This window comes from Lynx canadensis, chromosome F1 (genome assembly GCF_007474595.2).
Source record: "Lynx canadensis isolate LIC74 chromosome F1, mLynCan4.pri.v2, whole genome shotgun sequence".
NCBI lineage: Eukaryota > Metazoa > Chordata > Mammalia > Carnivora > Felidae > Lynx > Lynx canadensis.
Window position 1 is genome coordinate 43,086,257 of NC_044319.2, and position 18,690 is coordinate 43,104,946.

Sequence of the window (18,690 nt, forward strand, 5' to 3'; positions counted from 1 at the left end):
TCCGCGCTTAGCGATGCGCCCAGGGCCCCCTGAGCCCCCAGGAGGGGCCGGCGCGGACAACTGTGCGATAGGCTAATCCCTTCTTCCACTCTGCATCCAGAGGGGCTGCTGGGAGCACCGGCCAGCCTGGAACCTAAATTTCGGTCAGTCGGCATGGCCCTGACCATCCCTCCAGAGGCAGACTACATGCACGGGATTCAGTAAACTGAACTGAGTTCTGGTCTTTAATAACACCTTGGAGGGGTTTGGGGTTTGTTTTTTCCTTTCCTCTTCCCTGTTCAATCCCTTCCCATCCTCTGAGTCAACATTCAAGAGCCCAAAGCACAGAAGGCCATGAGCCTAGAGCTGCACAATATTCCATCCCATGCTCGACTAGTGGCTTGCAACAGGGGCCGGACGGGTCACTTGACTCTTCTTGGGTCTGGCTCTCCATCTGTAAAATGGGCAACGTGCCCCTTGAGCCCTCCTCCCCCCTCAGCAACATCACACGGAGTTCATTAAAGATCCTGTTTTATGGTCTTTCCAAGGATAGCAAGCGCTCTCCCGAGGGCTTGAACACACTGTCCAGAGCCAAACGAAAGTGCTTCATTAGAAACCTTCTCTAACTCATGTCCAGCCCTTCACGGCTTCCAGCAGTTTGATTGGCAGGACCGCGCGCACCTGCCCCCCCCCCCCCCCACACACACAGGTGGGTCAGTCCACCCGCTCAGCTACAGTCAACGGCAGAAACAGAAGCACAACCCAGGTCTTCCAAAGCCCGTTCCCTCTGAGGTAGAGAGAATGGGGGAAAGGGGGTGCGGAAAATTTAAGATCTTTTCAAAATAAGTCTACAGTAAATTGTAGACTTTGCGTGGGCCTACGCCAGTGGGCTTCAATGTTCGCTCTCCACCAGAATTACCTACAAAGCTTCTGAAAAGCAGAGATGCTCTGAACTCCTAAGATTTATGTGTATCTGGGGCAATGAAAGAACCTAAGAGCAATGACCCCCCCAGTGGCGGTGAGTGCTTTTAGCACCCAGACCAGACCTTGGCTTCTAAATACTGTTGCCCACACCAAAAGGAAACCAGAGCCCCTCGGAGAAAGCAAAGTCCAAATGTGGATCTGAGGCATTTTGTGGTTCTAGAAAGCAAGGACATGCTCCAAGTCAAATGGGACCACAATAAAAGGACAAGCGAAGAGACTCCCACTGGCCAAAACTGGGGACGATTTAAACACCAGAAATGAGACATTAATGGATTATATATAATGCACTAAAAAAGAGAATCCACGGAGAGCTCAAAAATAAAGAGTAGCTCTTCTTTGTAGAAAAATGCAGCCTCATAAGTACAGCAAGGGCACATTAAAGACGCTGCAGTTCCCAGCAGGTAATAAGGATCGTGAATGGATTCCAAGGCGTTCATGGCTTTTAGGAAACCAGATCATCACAAAGTATTGTCCCACAAATAAGTGATTACAAGAGGAAAAAAAAAAAAATACACCTTTGGAGAGACGGGGCAGTCACCACCTTAACCAAATCGTCACGCGTATCGTATAGGTAACGAATCACCCGACACCGTGCACCTGTGGTGAGCAGTGGACATCATTTGTGTGGAGCTGTCATCAAAAAATGTTGAAGTTCCATTCCTCCGCAATCCGGTCATGTGACAATGACGACAAACCCGGACTGTGGGGCACTATCCAGGACAATCGGCCCAGCTAGACTTTTCAATAAGATCAACGTCATGCAAAACAGCAACAAAAAACCCAGGGGGTCTGTTGTAAAACTAGACTTAAGAGAAACAACCAAAGGTAATATGTGGACCTTCATTTGATCCTGGATCAAACGTTAAAAGGCTATCAGATTTTAGAAGTTGGGCAAGACAGAGAAGTAACAACCATACGCAAGATTAGGGAATTGTTCACTTTCTTAGGTGTGAAGATGTTGCAGTTGTACAGAAGAATCTTTATTAGCAGATGCATACACGATCTAGGAGTAAAGGCACAATGTCTGTGCCTAACTTCCAAGTGTTCGGTAAAATCAGCATCTATTCAGAAAGACAGATGTAGCAAAACATTCACAGTTGGTGAATCTAAGCAGAGGATCTATGGGTTGTCATCAAACTTTTCTTTCCACTTTTCTATGGCGTGGAAATTATTTTTTAACGTTTCTTTTTTCTTTTAGTTAAGCTAAACCATGGGACTCAAACTCATGACCCCAAGACCAAGAGTCACACGCTCTACCGACGGAGCCAGCCAGGTGCCCCTGAAATTGTTTTTAGTAGAATAATAATGAGCCATTAGCCATAATTTTAACTGAGTTAGCATCCTCAGGGTTGGGGCTCAGGAATCTTATGTTTCAAAAGTTTATCCAGGTGATTCAGACACATAGCTAGAGAAGAGAACCACTAGTCCGAGTCTTCGTATCTGCTACCATGTCTGCAGCTAGAGAAAAGTGAGGAGAAGAAATGCTCTAATTCTCTCAGAATGAGCTCAGGGGGTGGCTGAGCCTCTTCCCCAACAATTCCATCAGCTAATTACCTCACACTGCCTCAATGGTCTCTGAGGGTCTTAGGATTTATTTCCTACGGAGGTAGGAAGCTCTTAGTCCCTCCTTGGACAGCCTTGGCTGCTGGAAGAAACCAATACACTTGACCTTTCCAGGAACACACACGTCAGGGCACTGCAAGAGCTAGAAGAACAGGAGCAGGAGGCAAGCCAAGGAACTTGTTCAGGGGAAACCTACCAGGTGAAGGGTCCAGCGTTTTACCAGGAGTCTTTAACACTGAACACAGAGGGTTCACCGGGGGCGTAGAGAAGGAGCAATGTATTGAGTGGCTGTTACATACCCGGGTCAGATGCCATTACTAATCGCCTTGGCTTGGCCACACATGGGCATTTGCCGTCCTCCAAAGCGATGTGCTCAATGTCTAAGAAATCTAAGAAAGAGGAGAGCTAGGTTGATTATGGGACAACTTACACATATGCAGGAGATTTTTACTAAAGAGCAGAGAAGGTCAGGTCTATACACAGCCACTGTGAATTATTTTTATTGAAGAGGAAAAAAAGGTTTCCACTAGAAAAGCTATTAATATATCCTTTATGTGATTATACCACTCAGAGGAAGGGATGGAGGTAGAGAGACCTCAAATTGTGAAAGATAATGACTGCGAGCTTGAAGACAGAATCTTCTTCCCGGGGACAGGGGAGGGGCCTACACTCGGGCTTCCCAGGTGCCACGTGGGCAGGAAAGATCAGGAAGAGATCCACCTGGGACACGGAGAGGCAGAGCATTGCCCATCACGCTACCATGGTGTTGCCCCTATCCCCGGGCCCCACTCACTTTTGGCAGTGGAAGCCCTCCCTCCTGGCTGAGCCACAATCACTCAGCCAGACAATCCTTTGAAGAGCTAGCTTGGCTTCCTAAACAGCCAGTCCAGGGTCCTGGGCAGCCAGTCCTTCAGGGCTTTTAAGGACTCAAGGCCAGCACTTCTATAGACCACCCTCAGCCCAAAGCCCAGAGCAATGGCCATCAATACACCACCAGCCACGCCACCGACAACTCCTATTCCCAAGGCTACAGCCACCTTCTTCTTCCACCGTGGGCGGTGAGGCTCGGACTGGTTGTCTAGATTCACTTCCAGGCCCTTATCAACTAACTTCTGATTCTCGGTAAGGGATTGATGGAAATTCAGGTTCACCAAGTCAGGGGGAAGGACCCGCAGCCCAAAATAGAGTCTCTTGACAGGTCTCAAGTTTTTTAACAGCTGCACATCACACCGGTATGTCCCAGAGTCGTACTCCTGAACAGAGGGAAACCTCACAAAGTAGGTACTGGCTCGGAAGGGTTTGAAGATCTCATCATCAGTAGAGATGATACCCCGAGCAAGTCTCCAGGTGAACCGGAATGCTTCCTGCCCAATCTCCAGGATGTCTGAACTCAGACAGCTGAGCTCAAATCCCTTCCCTTTGGGAATGGTGAAATGGAGCATTCCACAGATCCAATTGGTCAGACATTCCAAGCGCTGAGATTTACACTCTCTTCTCACACCATCAGGGCCCACCTCGCAGACTGTCTCTTCCTTGTAGCCAAGGCCACAGGTGACAGTACAGGTTGTGGCATTGACAACGACCTTCCCCACGGCTTCTTGCAGCTTCTTAGGGATGGCCAGTGTTTTTGACAAAGCCACCACCAAAGGCAGAGAGAAGGCTAACACCAGGCTCCCAAGGATGAGACCAGCAGCTGAAATCTTCATGTCTCGGTGGGCATCTCATCACCGTCAGCCAGCACCCCGCAGAGTTCCAAGTGAATCCTCTATGATATCACAGCTTACTTCCTTTGACACGAGATAGCGTTCAACGTCACAAGACAGGGCGTAGCACCCACTGTCAGCGAAACACTGCAACTCAATAAACACAAGTCCAGTCCTTGCGAAGGGGCGAGGCCACAAGGCAGGAAAAAAAGTCCCAACTTCGCTGCTTTACTTGCTCTTGTTAGTGACTATTTCACGAGTCTCCATTCTTCTCAGGCCCTTGTAATGAATTTTAACCCACCCTCTCGGGAAGAGACTTCAGGAGCTGAAGCGAATTTCCAAATGACGTCAAATGTGTAGTGAAGCTACATTCTTCCTTACCCCTGCTCCTCCTCTCCAAGGTGTGGGATCCAAATTAACGACCTTCAAAACCTCAGTTAAATCTGACCAAGTAAGACATCAAATACCAAGTCAAAAAAAAAAAAATTATGTTGCATTAAGTTATTATTGATTTTAAAGTCTCCTAAACCTTCTGTAAAAAAAGGATTAAGAACTCTGGACTGGGATGCAGCTGACTGATCCTTCCTCAATTTCGATTTCTATTTGCTCCTTTGTAAATTAAGACCTCCTTGCCGACTTCAGGAAGGTCACCTTGGGCATCAAATGATAAACTGTACACGAAAACACTTTGTAAAGTGCGAAACACTGTTCACGTGTAAGAAATTTTAAATAGAAATGAGAATTCATGGGGACGCCCGGGGGGCTCAGTCAGTTAAGCTTCCAGTTTTAGCTCAGGTCATGATCTCACAGTTCATGAGTTCAAGCCCCGTGTCGGGCTCTGTGCTGACAGCTCAGAGCCTGGAGCCTGCTTCAGATTCTGTGTCTCCCTCTCTCTCTGCCCCTCCCCTGCTTGTGCTTGGTCTCTCTCTCAAAAAAAAAAAAAAAAACCAACATTAAAAAAAAATAAAAAAGAAAAGAAAGAAATGAGAATTCATGAAGACAAGGACCAAGCCACCCTTTGAGAATCCAAATGTTTATCAGCAAGGGCAGGGGGAGGGGAGGGCGGAATATGCCCAGTATGGCTCCTCTCTCCCATTCTACCATGCTTCCTTCCCAAGGGCCCTGAAGGTGTCTTCTAGGGAAGAAGACACCTAATCCTGCCTGCTTCTTGGCCTACTCCCTTTACAGACCAGAGGAGCTCATCATTCACTCAGGTCAAGGTTGCTATGAAACAGCTATGATGTCAAAGATGGGTTCTTAGTCACAGGACAGAAAAAATTAGCGGTAGACACTGCTAAAATTTGACAATTTGACAATGATTTGACAATGATTCAAATCAAAGACTTAAACTGACTTTATGGGTTTGAAAGCTATTTCAATGAGTTTTATTTAGTCTAGATTTTTTAAGTCTAGTAAAGAGGAATTCAATGGTATTTATGCTTTAAGAAAGATGCCTGGAAGGAGGGAATGCCCTCGCATGCATTTCTGTAACATCCAGAATATCTCCCGGCACTGCGGCCTCTATCAAGCACTCACACACACTTACAGAGTTAAAAAATTTGGAGAGATCATTCCTAGACAATCTTTGCGATTTAATACCAACTCTCTTCTTCAACTGTTTGTTTATAATCTCGTCTAGAGGCCGAACTCCAGACTCCGCGACCACCGCCGTACCCCTCCCAGGTCTGCATCTCCACACAGAAAGATCGAACATCAGCAACAGTAAACTGCATTTTCAGTCATACAAATCAAAGTGGCTGGTGAGTTTCGGAAGCGATCAGTGTCTACAAACAAACATCTACACCTGTTCTTTAATAAACATCCGCTTTTATTTACAAAGCATTAAAGCTTCAGCAAGAAGTACCCAAGGCTAAGTCTCATCTTGTACAAAACTATGGAACATTAAAAAACGAAATGGGGGGAGGGGGAGGAATGACAAAAGAGAAGAGAATATGCATATGTTGTACACACTGAGAAAAATCAAACTGGATACAAAGTTCCAGGAGCTGAAAGAAATTCCAAAGCATAAATAATTATTAGGAACGGCTGCCAGAGACAACCTGACAGGGCTGAAGCTGATTTTCTCAGCAGCCGGCTTAGGAGGTGGACACGGCATAAACGTCCCAGGGCACGAGCAGAGGGCACCACGTTACTTCGTCCAGGAAGTGGGGCAGAGCCTTCCGTTGTCACACAGCTTGTGACGGTGCACAGCACACAGAGAAATGGAATGGAAACAAGGTCAACAAAACAAAACACGTGTCTAAAGAGCCACTCGCCAATCTCAACCACCGGTCTGATGTGAAATACAAAATGAAATTCACAAACATCTGAGGGGAAAAAAGTGGTGGCATCTAAAACTACAGACATTTTGCAATTGACTCAGGGGGCGCTCTTACTTCAACTACTGAATGTTCTGGTTCTAAAAGATGGAGTGGGAGAAAGAGGCTCTTCCTGATGTATGTCTACTTTGATTGCTCTCTTAAAATCCAAGATAATCAACTTGTCTGGCCGGCTACAGAAGCACCCAGTGGCTGGTGGAGCTCACAAGCAGCACAGTGCTGACACTCTCCTTTGAGAAAACCACGGAGCTGGCCACCCAGGGTAAGCGCCTCCTGCCGGGCCAGCCAGCCCTCTCCACACCTGGTCTCTGGACTCTGGGTTTACAGAGAATTTCAAACACCTCATGGATGCGTCCATCCAATTTGCTACTTTTTATACAAAGAACAGCAAAAGCAAAAAGCAGAAAGTAAAAAATTTTCTTAAAAAGCTAAGCAACCTTTCACAGAAAGGAAGAGACTGACAACAGGTGGCAGGGAGAAGGAGCGGGAATATAAGAAGGGAGAAACATAATGACCGATGGGAAGGACGGCTATCCATAGGCAATGATAAAAAAAATTTTTTTTCTCCTTGATCTTTGATTTGAACTATGTTGTCACTGCTGCTTTGATTTCGGACGGTCTGACTTTAGTCGTTTGCATAGATCCCCCACCCCAATAAAAACGCAGCTTGCTGAGAGACCCCTTGGTCTGTTCCCCTCTCCGTAAGCCAGTGCAGGCGAAGCAGTGTGAACTACGGATGATTCTTTGCTGCAGATAGATGAGACTAGCTATTTTCAAAAACCATGATTAATGAGAATGAACCACCACTGGAGGAAACCATGCAATGCCAGGAAAACAAAGAAAAGCCTTGACCCTCTTCCAGCCCAGCTTCTTGAGCAAAATGGGGTATGTTAAGAAGAGGGGGCCTTTCTTATCTTTCTTCCCTTTCTGAAAACGAACTCTTTCAAGCACTTTCTTTTCTGCCCCTCCTCTGTACGCAAAATGGAAATAGAGGAGGTATCTGGCGAGAGAGGGAGTTTAAAAATGGAAGACAGAATATGCAACAGAAGTTTTTCTAGGACACCGGCTGCAAAACTTCAGATAAGAAAAAGTCACTCGAGGACATGCATGGAGGATGAAAGGCTAACAGGAGACAGGAAATGTCAGGTCAAAATGATCCTGGGTACAACAGTTAGAGGAGCAACACTGGTCTCTTTTGTCCAGCAACAGAACTAAGCATTGAAGCTTGAATGAGTCAAAACTCCTGCTTGATATCTTCACGAATCCTCATTCCTGAGAGCCTATTTGGACTTCTGCTTGGAAGGGAAGGGCCGTATACTCTTCTTCCATAATTCACTTCTTCATTCAAACATACGATTCGCTCCTTCCACCTCCTGGGTCGGAGGTAGAGGCCTTTGTGTTAAATTAAAGTCAATCTCAAATGACTGACCACAGTGTCCAGACGCCACATGATGGCAAAGTGGGGGAAGAACGAAGAACTTCAAGGGTCTTCATAACAGTTCTGAGATTGCTCCCCCTGCTAAAGAGATTAGACACAAAAAGATTTCTTTTAGCATCAACTTCGCCCGGTAGCCTACAAGCACATAAGTACTGACGGATGCAGGATGATGGCTGACACGCACACGTGGGCTAAGAATTCCCCCTTTAAGTGAAAACCGACTCCGAATCGCATTTACCCTTTACTGAAGCAACAAAAAATCCAAATCCCAAACCCCCACCCCAATACTTTCCTCAGTACTGCCCCAAAGGGGAATAAAAGCAAAGCGATCAGAGTTCTACACATTTGCTAAGCTGCTAATAACCGTTTTCTAACCTGGTTAAGCAAATGCTTTACAATCCAAAACGCGCAGTAAGTAGAGGAAAGGAAATTCTAGGGTGCTACACCTTTTAATCTTTCCTATATTAGACTAATCAGTCACTAAGTGGTTAACAATGAGCAACAGACCGTTGTTCAAGCACCCCTGTTCCTTGACTGACATTCTCATCACCTTAGAACCCAATATGGTGAAACGTGAATGAAACCTACTGTCGGCATTTCTATGCACCAACAACTGATCAATAAATAAAATCCTGAATAGTAAAATCAAACGAACACTTCCCTGATTATTCCATTATTCCATAGAAGCTGTTCAACCTCTGAGGGACATCCTTAAATGGGCTGCTATGAAATATTAACTAGGAAGTGTAAGAAGAGAACAAGGTGAAGAAAATCCTCCCAGATGTCATCTGGAATGGGGGGTGGGGGGGAGAGGACATGCCATTTGAAGGTATAAAATGGTTAAAAAATAATGTCCAAGTTATGAAAGAAAAGTACCCATTTATAAACTTTGCTTTTAACCTGATTTTTAAAGTAAAAGTTCAAGCACGGATGAAAACCGGCAATAAAAATATAGCCCCAACTGCCTCAGAACAGACGAGCAATTATGAGATATAAACTCTCCTGGATGCTACATTGTTAAAAATCAAATTTAAACTTTATACAGTTCAGTAAGATAAAAAGTTTATCTGGCACTTTTCAGATCTCTCAACATAAAACGTAAAAACTTCTTGAATTGATTTAAAAAAAAAAAAATGCCTGCAGCAGAAGAATGTACTGCGCAGGACTCAATACCATGCCTTTATCACATTAAGGCCAGCTTCACTGATTGTTCCCATAGGTACCCTGACCAATCTACTTTTAGCCATTTAAAAACGAACACAGCATTAACATTTTAAGCCTTAATCACGACAGGAAAAACTGGTTTGATCATAAATCAATAGTATTAATAATGGGCACTCCAGATGACTAATGAGGTACATTACACTGATTATCTGAGGTCAGTTAATGTTTCTGGACCGTCCTCATTTATGTGGACAGACCAAAAAAAAAAAAAAAAAAAAAAAAAAACAGGGCGCCTGGGTGGCTCAGTCGGTTGAATGTCCGACTTCGGCTCAGGTCATGATCTCACAGTCTGTGAGTTCGAGCCCCGTGTCGGGCTCTGTGCTGACAGCTTGGGGCCTGAAGCCTGCTTCGGATTCTGTGTGTGTGTGTGTGTGTGTGTGTGTGTGTCTCTCTCTCTCTCTCTCTCTCTCTCTCTCTCTCTGCCCCTCCCCTGCTCATGCGCGTGCATGCTCTCTATGTCAAAAATAAATAAAAACATTAAAAAAAAATTAAAAAAAAAAAAAAACCCCACACACAAAGGCTTGTTGAGGTATCAGGTAACAACCCAAAACCACAGCAAGCAATAATACTATGAGCAAAATAAAATAGAGAAACAGTACAAGAGAAGAGCTCCAGGCTATTTAAAAACCTGCCCCAAGGATCTGTATTATTTTGCTGCAACATAAAGGAATTGCCAAGAACAGAAAATTCACAGAAACTGAGCTCATGATGAACAGCTGTCACCGGTACCTCCCAGTGTCAGCCAAAGCCAAGGCAGTCTAAGAAAAACTGGATATTAACTTTCAAACGTTACCTTAGTCCGCTAATAAGATCACAAAGAATAAGAAAGAATATCCAAGTAGCTGTCTGATTTTAGCAGGAGTTCATATATCAGCCTTTGAAAGACTGATCATTTAAAAAAAGAGAGAGAGAAGAGGTGGGATAGGGAGTCTGGGTGGCTCAGTTGGTTAAGCGTCTGACTCTTAACTTTGGCTCATGTCATGATCTCACGGTTCCGGAGATAGAGCCTCGTATCAGGCTCTGCACTGACAGTGACGAGCCTGCTTGGGATTCTCCCTCTCTCTCAAAAATAAGTAAATAAACCTTAAAAGAGAGAGAGAGACGAAGTGGGAAAAAAAACCTCACCCCCTACCAAGCATTCAAAACAATCGGATTCAGGAGGTGGCTCAGAGGTCTGGGACAGCGGTGTGGCCACACGCAGGGAAATCGACATGGTGCCCGTGTGCCCCCAGAAGCAGCGCCTATGCTCGCTTTGGCCTTCGCCACCCCCACGAGACCCAGGTACATACCAACTTCTTCATGCCCACCATTACAAGAGGCCTTTAGACCATGTGTGCGACGTGCCACAACTCTGTCACACTTGGCTACTGATTCTGTTTACTGCCGAGAAGCCCTAGTTCTTGGGCAGTCTTTGAGCAGTCACACAGCAACAAGGACCCTGGTGGTTCTGCTCAATCTCAAGTTTCTGTTCTGAGGGCTGTACTCTGGAGAGAATCTAATAAGGTAATTTAGGGGAATACAGAGATGGCGTCGACGATGTGGATCTGGTCTTTCCAAAAAGTCCAAAGCTCACTCAGGGCTACCATCGCTAAGTAAGCTTCGCTGACGGGTCCTCATTCATCACAGAAGGCATGTCTTCACGGATGTGGGTCCACTGAAGCTATTTAACACCAATGAGCTGTTTGACAGGGAAGAATTTTCTGTAGGCCCAAGTTCGAGATGGCCAGATCATTCCTATACAGGTCTATGTGTCTTCTAATCTTCCCTCAAAATGCATAATCTCCTGTTGCAACACACAACAGGCTATCAGCTTTATCAGGACCAGTTAGGGCTTATCGAATAGCTTCATCAGTAACTGGTCAACTGCACATTTTAACAAACAGTGGCCATTTATCTACCTTGAGCAGCAACACAGCCTGCACCTGTAATCCTTTCAAACAATTTGGCTCTGATGCAAAAGTAGGGCACTGGGGGGAGAGGGGAGATCCGCAAAGCTTGGCTCTGCAAATACAATCCTCCCACTGAATTGATTTTTGAAGACGCTTCAACCTCAGGCATCTGGATCAGGTTTCGTATCTTAGTGTCTCCTGAAAATCTACAATGACCGCACATCGCTTTTTATGGAACATCTCTGAGGCGCGGAAGAACACAAAACTCGAATGCCAAAGAGGTTTTACCTCAGAATCCCACACAAAAGATCCAACAGGCTGTCCTGAAACTCAAGAGGCCTAATGGAGTTGTCCCCATTCTCCCCCAGATGCGCAGCCTCCACAAAGACCCAAACCACACCGCGGCCAGTCCGTGAATTTGGGTGCAGCCTTCTGAGGAAGTCTTGGGAGCAAACCACAGAGGCCGCCTTTGAGGTTTTCTAAATCCTGCTCCTCAGCATTCTCTGGTTTCATCTGGCCGTTGCGGTTTGGGAGATTTCCATTCAGGAAAAAGTCAAGGAACGGGGCCAGAGAAGAAAGGCGAAAACGGGAGGAAGGAAGTGTAGTTTACGCGGGGAAGTGTGAGCTGCACAGTCATGAGAGGCTGGTGCAGTGTTTGCATCATCTGAGCAGTTGTTCTGTCTGTGTGATGTCAAAAGACCTATCATCCCCCTGGCGTGGAAGTCCCCTCTAGTCCTTCTAAAAGATAAAGCTGTAATGGGGCACCTGGGTGGCTCAGACAGTTGAGTGTCCGACTTGGGCTCAGGTCATGATCTCGAGGTTCACGAGTTCGAGCCCCACATCGGGCTCCGTGCTGCCAGCTCAGAGCCTGGAGCCCGCTTCGGATTCCGTGTCTCCCTCTCTCTCTGCCCCTCCCCTGTTCACGCTCTTGTCTCTCTCTCAAAAATAAATAAACATAAAAAAAAATTTTTAAGGATGAAGCTGTTAGAACAGCTGCCTCTATTTAAGGCTGATCAACTCGAGCACCTACTAAAAATAATGCAGAAAATAAAAGTCTGGTTTATAGCCCCCCGCTATTCCGAGATACAAGTTCTAGCCTTTAATGAGGTCACTACCTTATTTAATCTTGTCAGCACAGTGAGTAGGAATTAACTTCTAATAGGCTCTAGATAATGGTATCCATTCTTGCCAGGAGCTTCGAAACACTAACTTCTACTACTGAAGCATGTATTACACACCTACTTGAAAATGTCACTGCAAACTGTATTCAGTATTTTGAGAACTATTGAGAATTTTAGGAAATAAAAATGGCTGAGCAAACTTTTCGACATTTGATTTTGACTCTCGTTTAGACATTTTTCAAGTACATCTGAGAAACAACACTGCCATTGTACTCTATGCTGTAAAATCTAACAGTGGTTCACGGGGTCTGTGACAGAAACCCAACTGAAGAAAGGCCAGGGATATTTACCTGTTAGTGATCAGATCAACTATAATTAAAAGTGGAAATCACTGAATTATAGAAAGGGAAATGTGAATTTTCAAAAACTTTTAAGTGGTTTATTTGCCATACACTGACTATTAAAAAGCAAATGATTAATTACTGGCAGGTTTTGAAGAAGCTAGGAGACTATGTCCTAGAGTATTTCAATTAACTCTGTATGTCTGGCCACATTTTACATCAGCCTCAAGCATTTCAGCTCGTTAGGCCAGAGAAATCTATTTAAAGGTAAACCGTGTTTTTCTGTAGTGGCCACAGCTTGTACAAGAACTAGGCTATAGAAGGATCGTTTGTATTTACATGAATCAATTACTGGCCTGCAATCTTTGTTGGCAATGGCCGTGAAACTCGTCCCGGCTATTTTAAAACACGTACAGAGAGAGCCTTCAGTGGACTGAATGTAGAGGTGGTAACTGATCCCCAGTGAACAACATAAATAGCGCTGTTGGGGAAACAATGCTGCTGTCAGTGCCACGCGTTGGCTGTGAAAACGGAACATCTAAATCTAGCGCATGAGGTGGAATACTCAAAGTGAGTAATTGAGTCTGCTTCAGCTTCTCTACGGAAGAGAACTCATGTTCATCATGATCAACTGACTGAAGGTGTACCTCAAACAAGGAACTCTGTTCCACGTTGTAGTAGCGTGTCACGCCAGCACAGCTGGGGTCACACGCTGGAGTTAAAATTTTAAAGCCAGAGGATGGGGCGGGTGCCTGACGCACCAGACAGTTAAGCGGCTGACTTCGGCTCAGGTCATGATCTCGCGGTTTGTGAGTTCGAGCCTCGCGTCTGGCTCTGTGCTGACAGCTCGGAGCCTGGAGCCCGCTTCGGATTCTGTGTCTCCCTCTCCCTCTGCCTCTCCCCCACTCACCCTCTGTCTCTGTCTCTCAAAAAATGAATAAACGTTAAAAAACAATTTTTTAAAAAAAATTTTTAAGCCTGAGGAATAAAATCTGAATACAACCACTGACAGTTTATCAGCCCTGCCTCTGAGTCTCCTGACCTAGCCACAGGGAATCTAGAGCACTGCCCACACTAAGGCGATGCTCATACATACGTTTTCCAAAACCCAGTCATGTCTGAATAGAAATGGACTCTAATTTGATTACTATTTTCCAAACGAGAGACCATTTGGCCTGCATTCGCAAGTATTTGACAGGAAATTAAGACTGTTCTCCATCCCCCCAAAAATTTCCTCCCTCAAGCAAAGTGAGAAAACTCAGTAAGTTTCAAAGGCTTAGGAGTCAAGAAGCTACACAGATATGGTTGCGGTCTTTTGTGGCAATCTCATCCTATTTGGAAAACCATCTCACCTTCTTCCTCAACGTGACGGGACTACTGACAGCTTTGTCACTGCTTCTGGACTACGGAGAGAGAGAGAACCCCCACCTCTGGGATGTGAACAGTTTAAAGAAAGACAAAACGCTACAAACAGCTAGGGCTGCATAAAGCAAGCTTTATACACTTCTGGTTATCTGTCTGGCTCTTTCATTTCAGGCAAAACAAAACAAAAACCTGGAAGCAAACACAGGCAAAGAAATGAATTAAACCAGGGGTTCTTACCCTTTCGGGGCTCACGGATTCCTACAGGAATCTGATGAAAGCTATGGGCATCTTTCCCACAAAAATATTCACACGATGTTTTGCATATAATATCAGGGGAATATAGATCCCCTGAAACCTATTTACAGACCCAAGGTTAAGAGCCACTGAATTAAGCCAAATCTGGTTTTGCCTGCCCTTGGCAGCAGCCTGAAACTCAGAGAATGTCTGCCACTGGGAAAAGGAGAGAAGGAGGGAAAGAACGCTGCAGTTAAACGGAGTCAGGGGCTGTACAAAGCAAGGCCACGAAGCAAGCCAGACAGCGCTCCCAGTGTGTCCTTACCTGTCAACGGCTGGCTGAGCTCCGCCTGCACTTTACCCTTCGCTGATCCTTCCAGAGGTAAACCTCTGTCCCCTTTGTAGAGTTTCGGTTTAAATGGAGAATCTTTCTCTTTACCTTTTGATCCTTTAGGCCGGCCTGCTTGCTTCTTCTTGGATTTGCCATCCCCCTTCACACCCAGTAGTGGATGGACTTCTGTAAAAGGACAGAGAGGCACGGAAAGGGATCCACACGCCGCCCATCCCAGCACCCCAACCAGACACGCGCCGCACGCTGTGACTACCCGGGAGCAAAGAGTGTTGCTCTCGGGTCCCAGATCCATTAATACAAGGAGGAAAGTTTGCTCTCACTGATTCTAAAACTACAGAAGAGTGTGGCCGCTAAATGGGAAACAGTTGCCTGACCAAAGAGCACAGATGGCCTGTATGGTTCATCCCATGGCAGCTCTACACCAGCAAGGTAGCTGAAAAACACACTAACGACATATCGCATGCGCCAGGCCAGGGATGCACGCGGGCACACCGGCATGTGGGAGCAGAAAGGGAACTGGACTTTGGAACCAGACAGACCAGGGCAACAATACTGACTACGCCACTGCCCGAGACCTTGGGCAAGCCCCTTGACCTCTCAAAGCCTAAAGTTTCTCCTTTGTAAAGCAGAAACAGTGAAACAACTTGCAGAGTTGATGCAAAACTCAGCAGTGACCAACAAACACCACACTGCCTGGAGCAAGCAGGCATACTCCACCCTAGGGAGACGCACGGCTGCACAAGTCACTCGTGTGTGCTTAGCTAGAAGAGAACGGATGGCATTCGGGAGTAAACACACGCACGCACCGTCCAACCTATCCCCCGTCCTATCCCAAGAGGCGATGATAAAGGCTTCCGGAGTCCGACTGCAAAGGTAGGCAGGAAGAATGCAAAGATTATCCAGGCCTGACTAGTACTTTACCACCTAGTGACACCACTCCACAGGGAAAAAGAAGAATGGTGTAAGGAAGCACTCTGAGCCAGATGTCAGGAGATGGAAAGCTGTCACTTAGGCCAAGTACTAGAAGGCATAATTTCTCTGATTTAAAAGAGAAGCACAAGAAGATGAAATCATTACCAAGCTGGAAGGCGCGATTAAAAAGAAAAAGAAAGGAAAGAAAAGAAAAGAGAAAGACTCATGGGAAATTTCCTTCAAGGTAAAATCCCTCAAATAGGAAATGACCAGACTGCGCTGGAGAGGAAACAGGGACGTCTGTTCGGCAACAGGGGCAAGACGCAGCTCTTACCATCATTGGGTACTCCTTGAAGTTCTATATTGGTTGTTTTGGGTTTCTTCTTAGGTGGCTGGGACCCATCTGCTGAAGACTGCCTCTTCTTCTCTGAACTAGCCCCTTCATCCATCAGGGAGGTTTGGACCGCATCCGGTGGGGGGCCATAAGGATTTTCTTCCGGATCTTCTACCTCAGGGGCAATGGGTAAATATAATAGAGCCTTTGAATCTTCCAGCTCTTCATCACTATTTGGAACAGGATCAGCCAAGGGATTGGAAAAAAGAGGAGACAGTTGCTTAAACCATGAACCCTTCCTCTAGGGCAGAATCCCCTATATTAACCATAAGCAACAGGTATGGATCTGGAACTTTAAGAAAGCCAAGAGGAGTCAAGGGAAATCTGACTATACCGATAATAAAATCAGTCGTGAAAATAAAACAGCATAAATGAATTATTTCAGTTTTTCTTAAGATTCTCTATCAGGGGAACAGGGACGGGATTTCTTGTACACCAAAGACATTATCATTTTGAACTAACGAACGAAGGCTGACAGAACAGCCAGGAGGAGGGGGAGCGGGAGCAGCAGCACCCTGAGGTCTCACGTGCGGAGGCGGCTCACCTGCTACAGAAGGCGGCAATAGGGTCCACACTGGTGACATCCACTTCCTCATCCTCTGCAGCATCAGCCCCTGCAGGAAAAAAACACAGTGGAGGTACGAGAAGAAGTATAAAACTGCTTTTTACTTGCAGCCTAATGATATCCATACACTAAAATTCCAGAGAAACAAAGAAGGAAAACCAAATAGTTCAGTATACTTAATCATTCAACAAACATATGCTGAATTTCCACCCCCATGCCGAGCACTGCTGGGTGCCGCATGTAAATCCTCATTTAACCATGTGCAATTAATCAGGAAACACACACAGAAATGGTAGGAGTGCTGTGGAACCCTAGGAAGAATGAAAAATGCCCATGGAAGCCCTCCGTCAGTGCCCACCACCGAAAGACTCTTGAAACGCTGTCAAAACTGTGTGAGCTTGGGGCGCCTGGGTGGCTCAGTCGGTTGGGCATCCGACTTCGGCTCAGGTCACGATCTCACAGTCCGTGAGTTCGAGCCCTGCGTCGGGCTCTGTGCTGACAGCTCAGAGCCTGGAGCCTGCTTTGGATTCTGTGTCTCCCTCTCTCTCTGCCCCTCCCCTGCTCATGCTCTGTCTCTCTCTGTCTCAAAAATAAATAAAAACATTAAAAAAAATTAAAAAACCAAAAACCAAAAAACTGCGTGAGCTTAAAGAAAAAGAGACTGCAGTCAAGAAATCTTACCCGTCTGCTCAGGCTCACTCTTATCTTCATCTTCAATATCAAACTCTGATTCCCTTTCCTCATATTCTACATTTTCATCCAACTCCTTGAAGTCTGGGGCAAACGCACTCCAATTTTCCTACGCCACAGACAAAATACACTACTTAACCACATGAGACAGCAGCAGTCTATGGGCTACACGTTACTGATATAAGTGAAAGATCGGAGGATGTAAGAGACGCAGAACTCGGAGATCAAACCTGGCAGATAATAAAAATCAGGTATCTGTAAGGTTTTATTATCTTAAGGTATTTCGATCTTAAACATTCTCTTATTAACCAGAGTTCTTCCATAAGAACCGTCATCTTTAATCTTCTTAGGATGAAATGATCAGGTAAAACGTTAACATTTTCTTAGGGGTATGCGAATTACAAAGTAAAGGTATTCAAAATAAAACCGGGAAGTAAAACAGAAACTAACTGAGCTGAAAGTAAGAAGAGCAAAAGAGAACTCTCTCTCAGGTGAGAAACAGAAAAATACAACAGGCTTTCTCTCTGAAAACAGAGCTAGTAAATCAGCTTTGGGCTAAATCTCTTCCACCAAAATAAAGCAAAACTGCATCTGTATTTAATTAAGTTACAAGAAGCACATGCAAAAGAAATTAAATAGGTCATTTTTAGCTTACTAACTGTAAGGTTCTTGGATATAAAGAAAGGGTGTCTAGCTTCAAAACAATTAAACCAGAAAAAGACTTACTACTTGATTTTGTGCCCAGATAGATACCACTCCACTTGAAATGGATGCTATGATGGGTCGAACAGGATGCCACTAAATTTAAGGAAGGAAAGAAAAATCGGCTCTAAGAATGGATCCGAGATGATGTGTTGCACGTCAGTGACGACAGCAACCTCTCCTTTTACTCACAGCTACGTCCAAGAGGAGCTCTCCTCTCGTGCCATGGAGAATCTTCACCAGGTTGCCAATGCTCTTCTCCCAGATGTACAAGGCGTGCTGCCGGGCTGAACCGGCCACTATGTATTCTCCATCCCCAGAGAAACAACATTTCTTCCACGGGGTTCTGAAGGACAAAGAAAGTATCCAAGGAGAACCAGAAGCTGAGCCCAGGTCATGAACTATCCCGTGGTCTCCCAGGTTGTGAGACGTACCTATTTACCAAGTCCTGTAATTTCTGCATAGGTTCGGGCTCTCCATCTCTTCCGCAAGTTAAGATTTCTCTGCCATCGTAAACCCGGATTATCCGATCTGCTGTGTTAATTAAAAAGCAACTAGAGAAAGGATAAAAATATCAACACCGAAGGTCAGAAATCTGCTTCTGTTAACATTTTCCGTTACTACCCATTACTTAGAACAGTACCATAAGACAACTAATAAACTGAGAAGAGACTCAGTGATAGGCTAGAGTACTTATGTATTTACCTATCACCTTCCAAACCAAAATATAATTTGAAGTGAAAATATGTTGTATACTCTGCGTGTATCCCTGAACCCTATGTGCACCAACTAATCTTCCGTGTTTGACTGAAATCCAAGACCTCTAAACTGAAACTAGCTTGCTGAATTCACCAACTGATAGATGTATGTGAATACTTCATTTTCCTGGCCTGTT

General features: G+C 45.3%; 2 protein-coding genes across 3 annotated transcripts in view; both read right to left on the reverse strand.

The window, feature by feature from the left end:
* Positions 1-2,221: 2,221 nt before the first annotated feature.
* On the reverse strand, positions 2,222-4,971 carry TMEM81 (transmembrane protein 81). The gene has a single exon (XM_030303364.1). The coding sequence runs from the start codon at positions 4,230-4,232 to the stop codon at positions 3,387-3,389; it is 846 nt and encodes a 281-aa protein (XP_030159224.1). The 5' UTR covers positions 4,233-4,971; the 3' UTR covers positions 2,222-3,386.
* Positions 4,972-6,036: 1,065 nt separating this feature from the next.
* RBBP5 (RB binding protein 5, histone lysine methyltransferase complex subunit) overlaps positions 6,037-18,690 on the reverse strand; it is a 36,503-nt gene continuing 23,849 nt past the window's right edge. Inside the window, exons 7-14 of one of the 2 annotated variants that reach the window (XM_030301997.2) lie at positions 18,230-18,349; positions 17,988-18,141; positions 17,820-17,891; positions 17,085-17,202; positions 16,383-16,452; positions 15,779-16,008; positions 14,506-14,697; positions 6,037-8,087 (exon numbers count right to left, since the gene is read on the reverse strand). In XM_030301997.2, coding sequence (XP_030157857.1) covers positions 8,059-8,087; positions 14,506-14,697; positions 15,779-16,008; positions 16,383-16,452; positions 17,085-17,202; positions 17,820-17,891; positions 17,988-18,141; positions 18,230-18,349 — 985 coding nt within the window. In that variant the 3' untranslated portion in view covers positions 6,037-8,058. The remainder of the gene's footprint in view (positions 8,088-14,505; positions 14,698-15,778; positions 16,009-16,382; positions 16,453-17,084; positions 17,203-17,819; positions 17,892-17,987; positions 18,142-18,229; positions 18,350-18,690) is intronic. The other variant, XM_030301998.2, reaches the window with a different exon arrangement.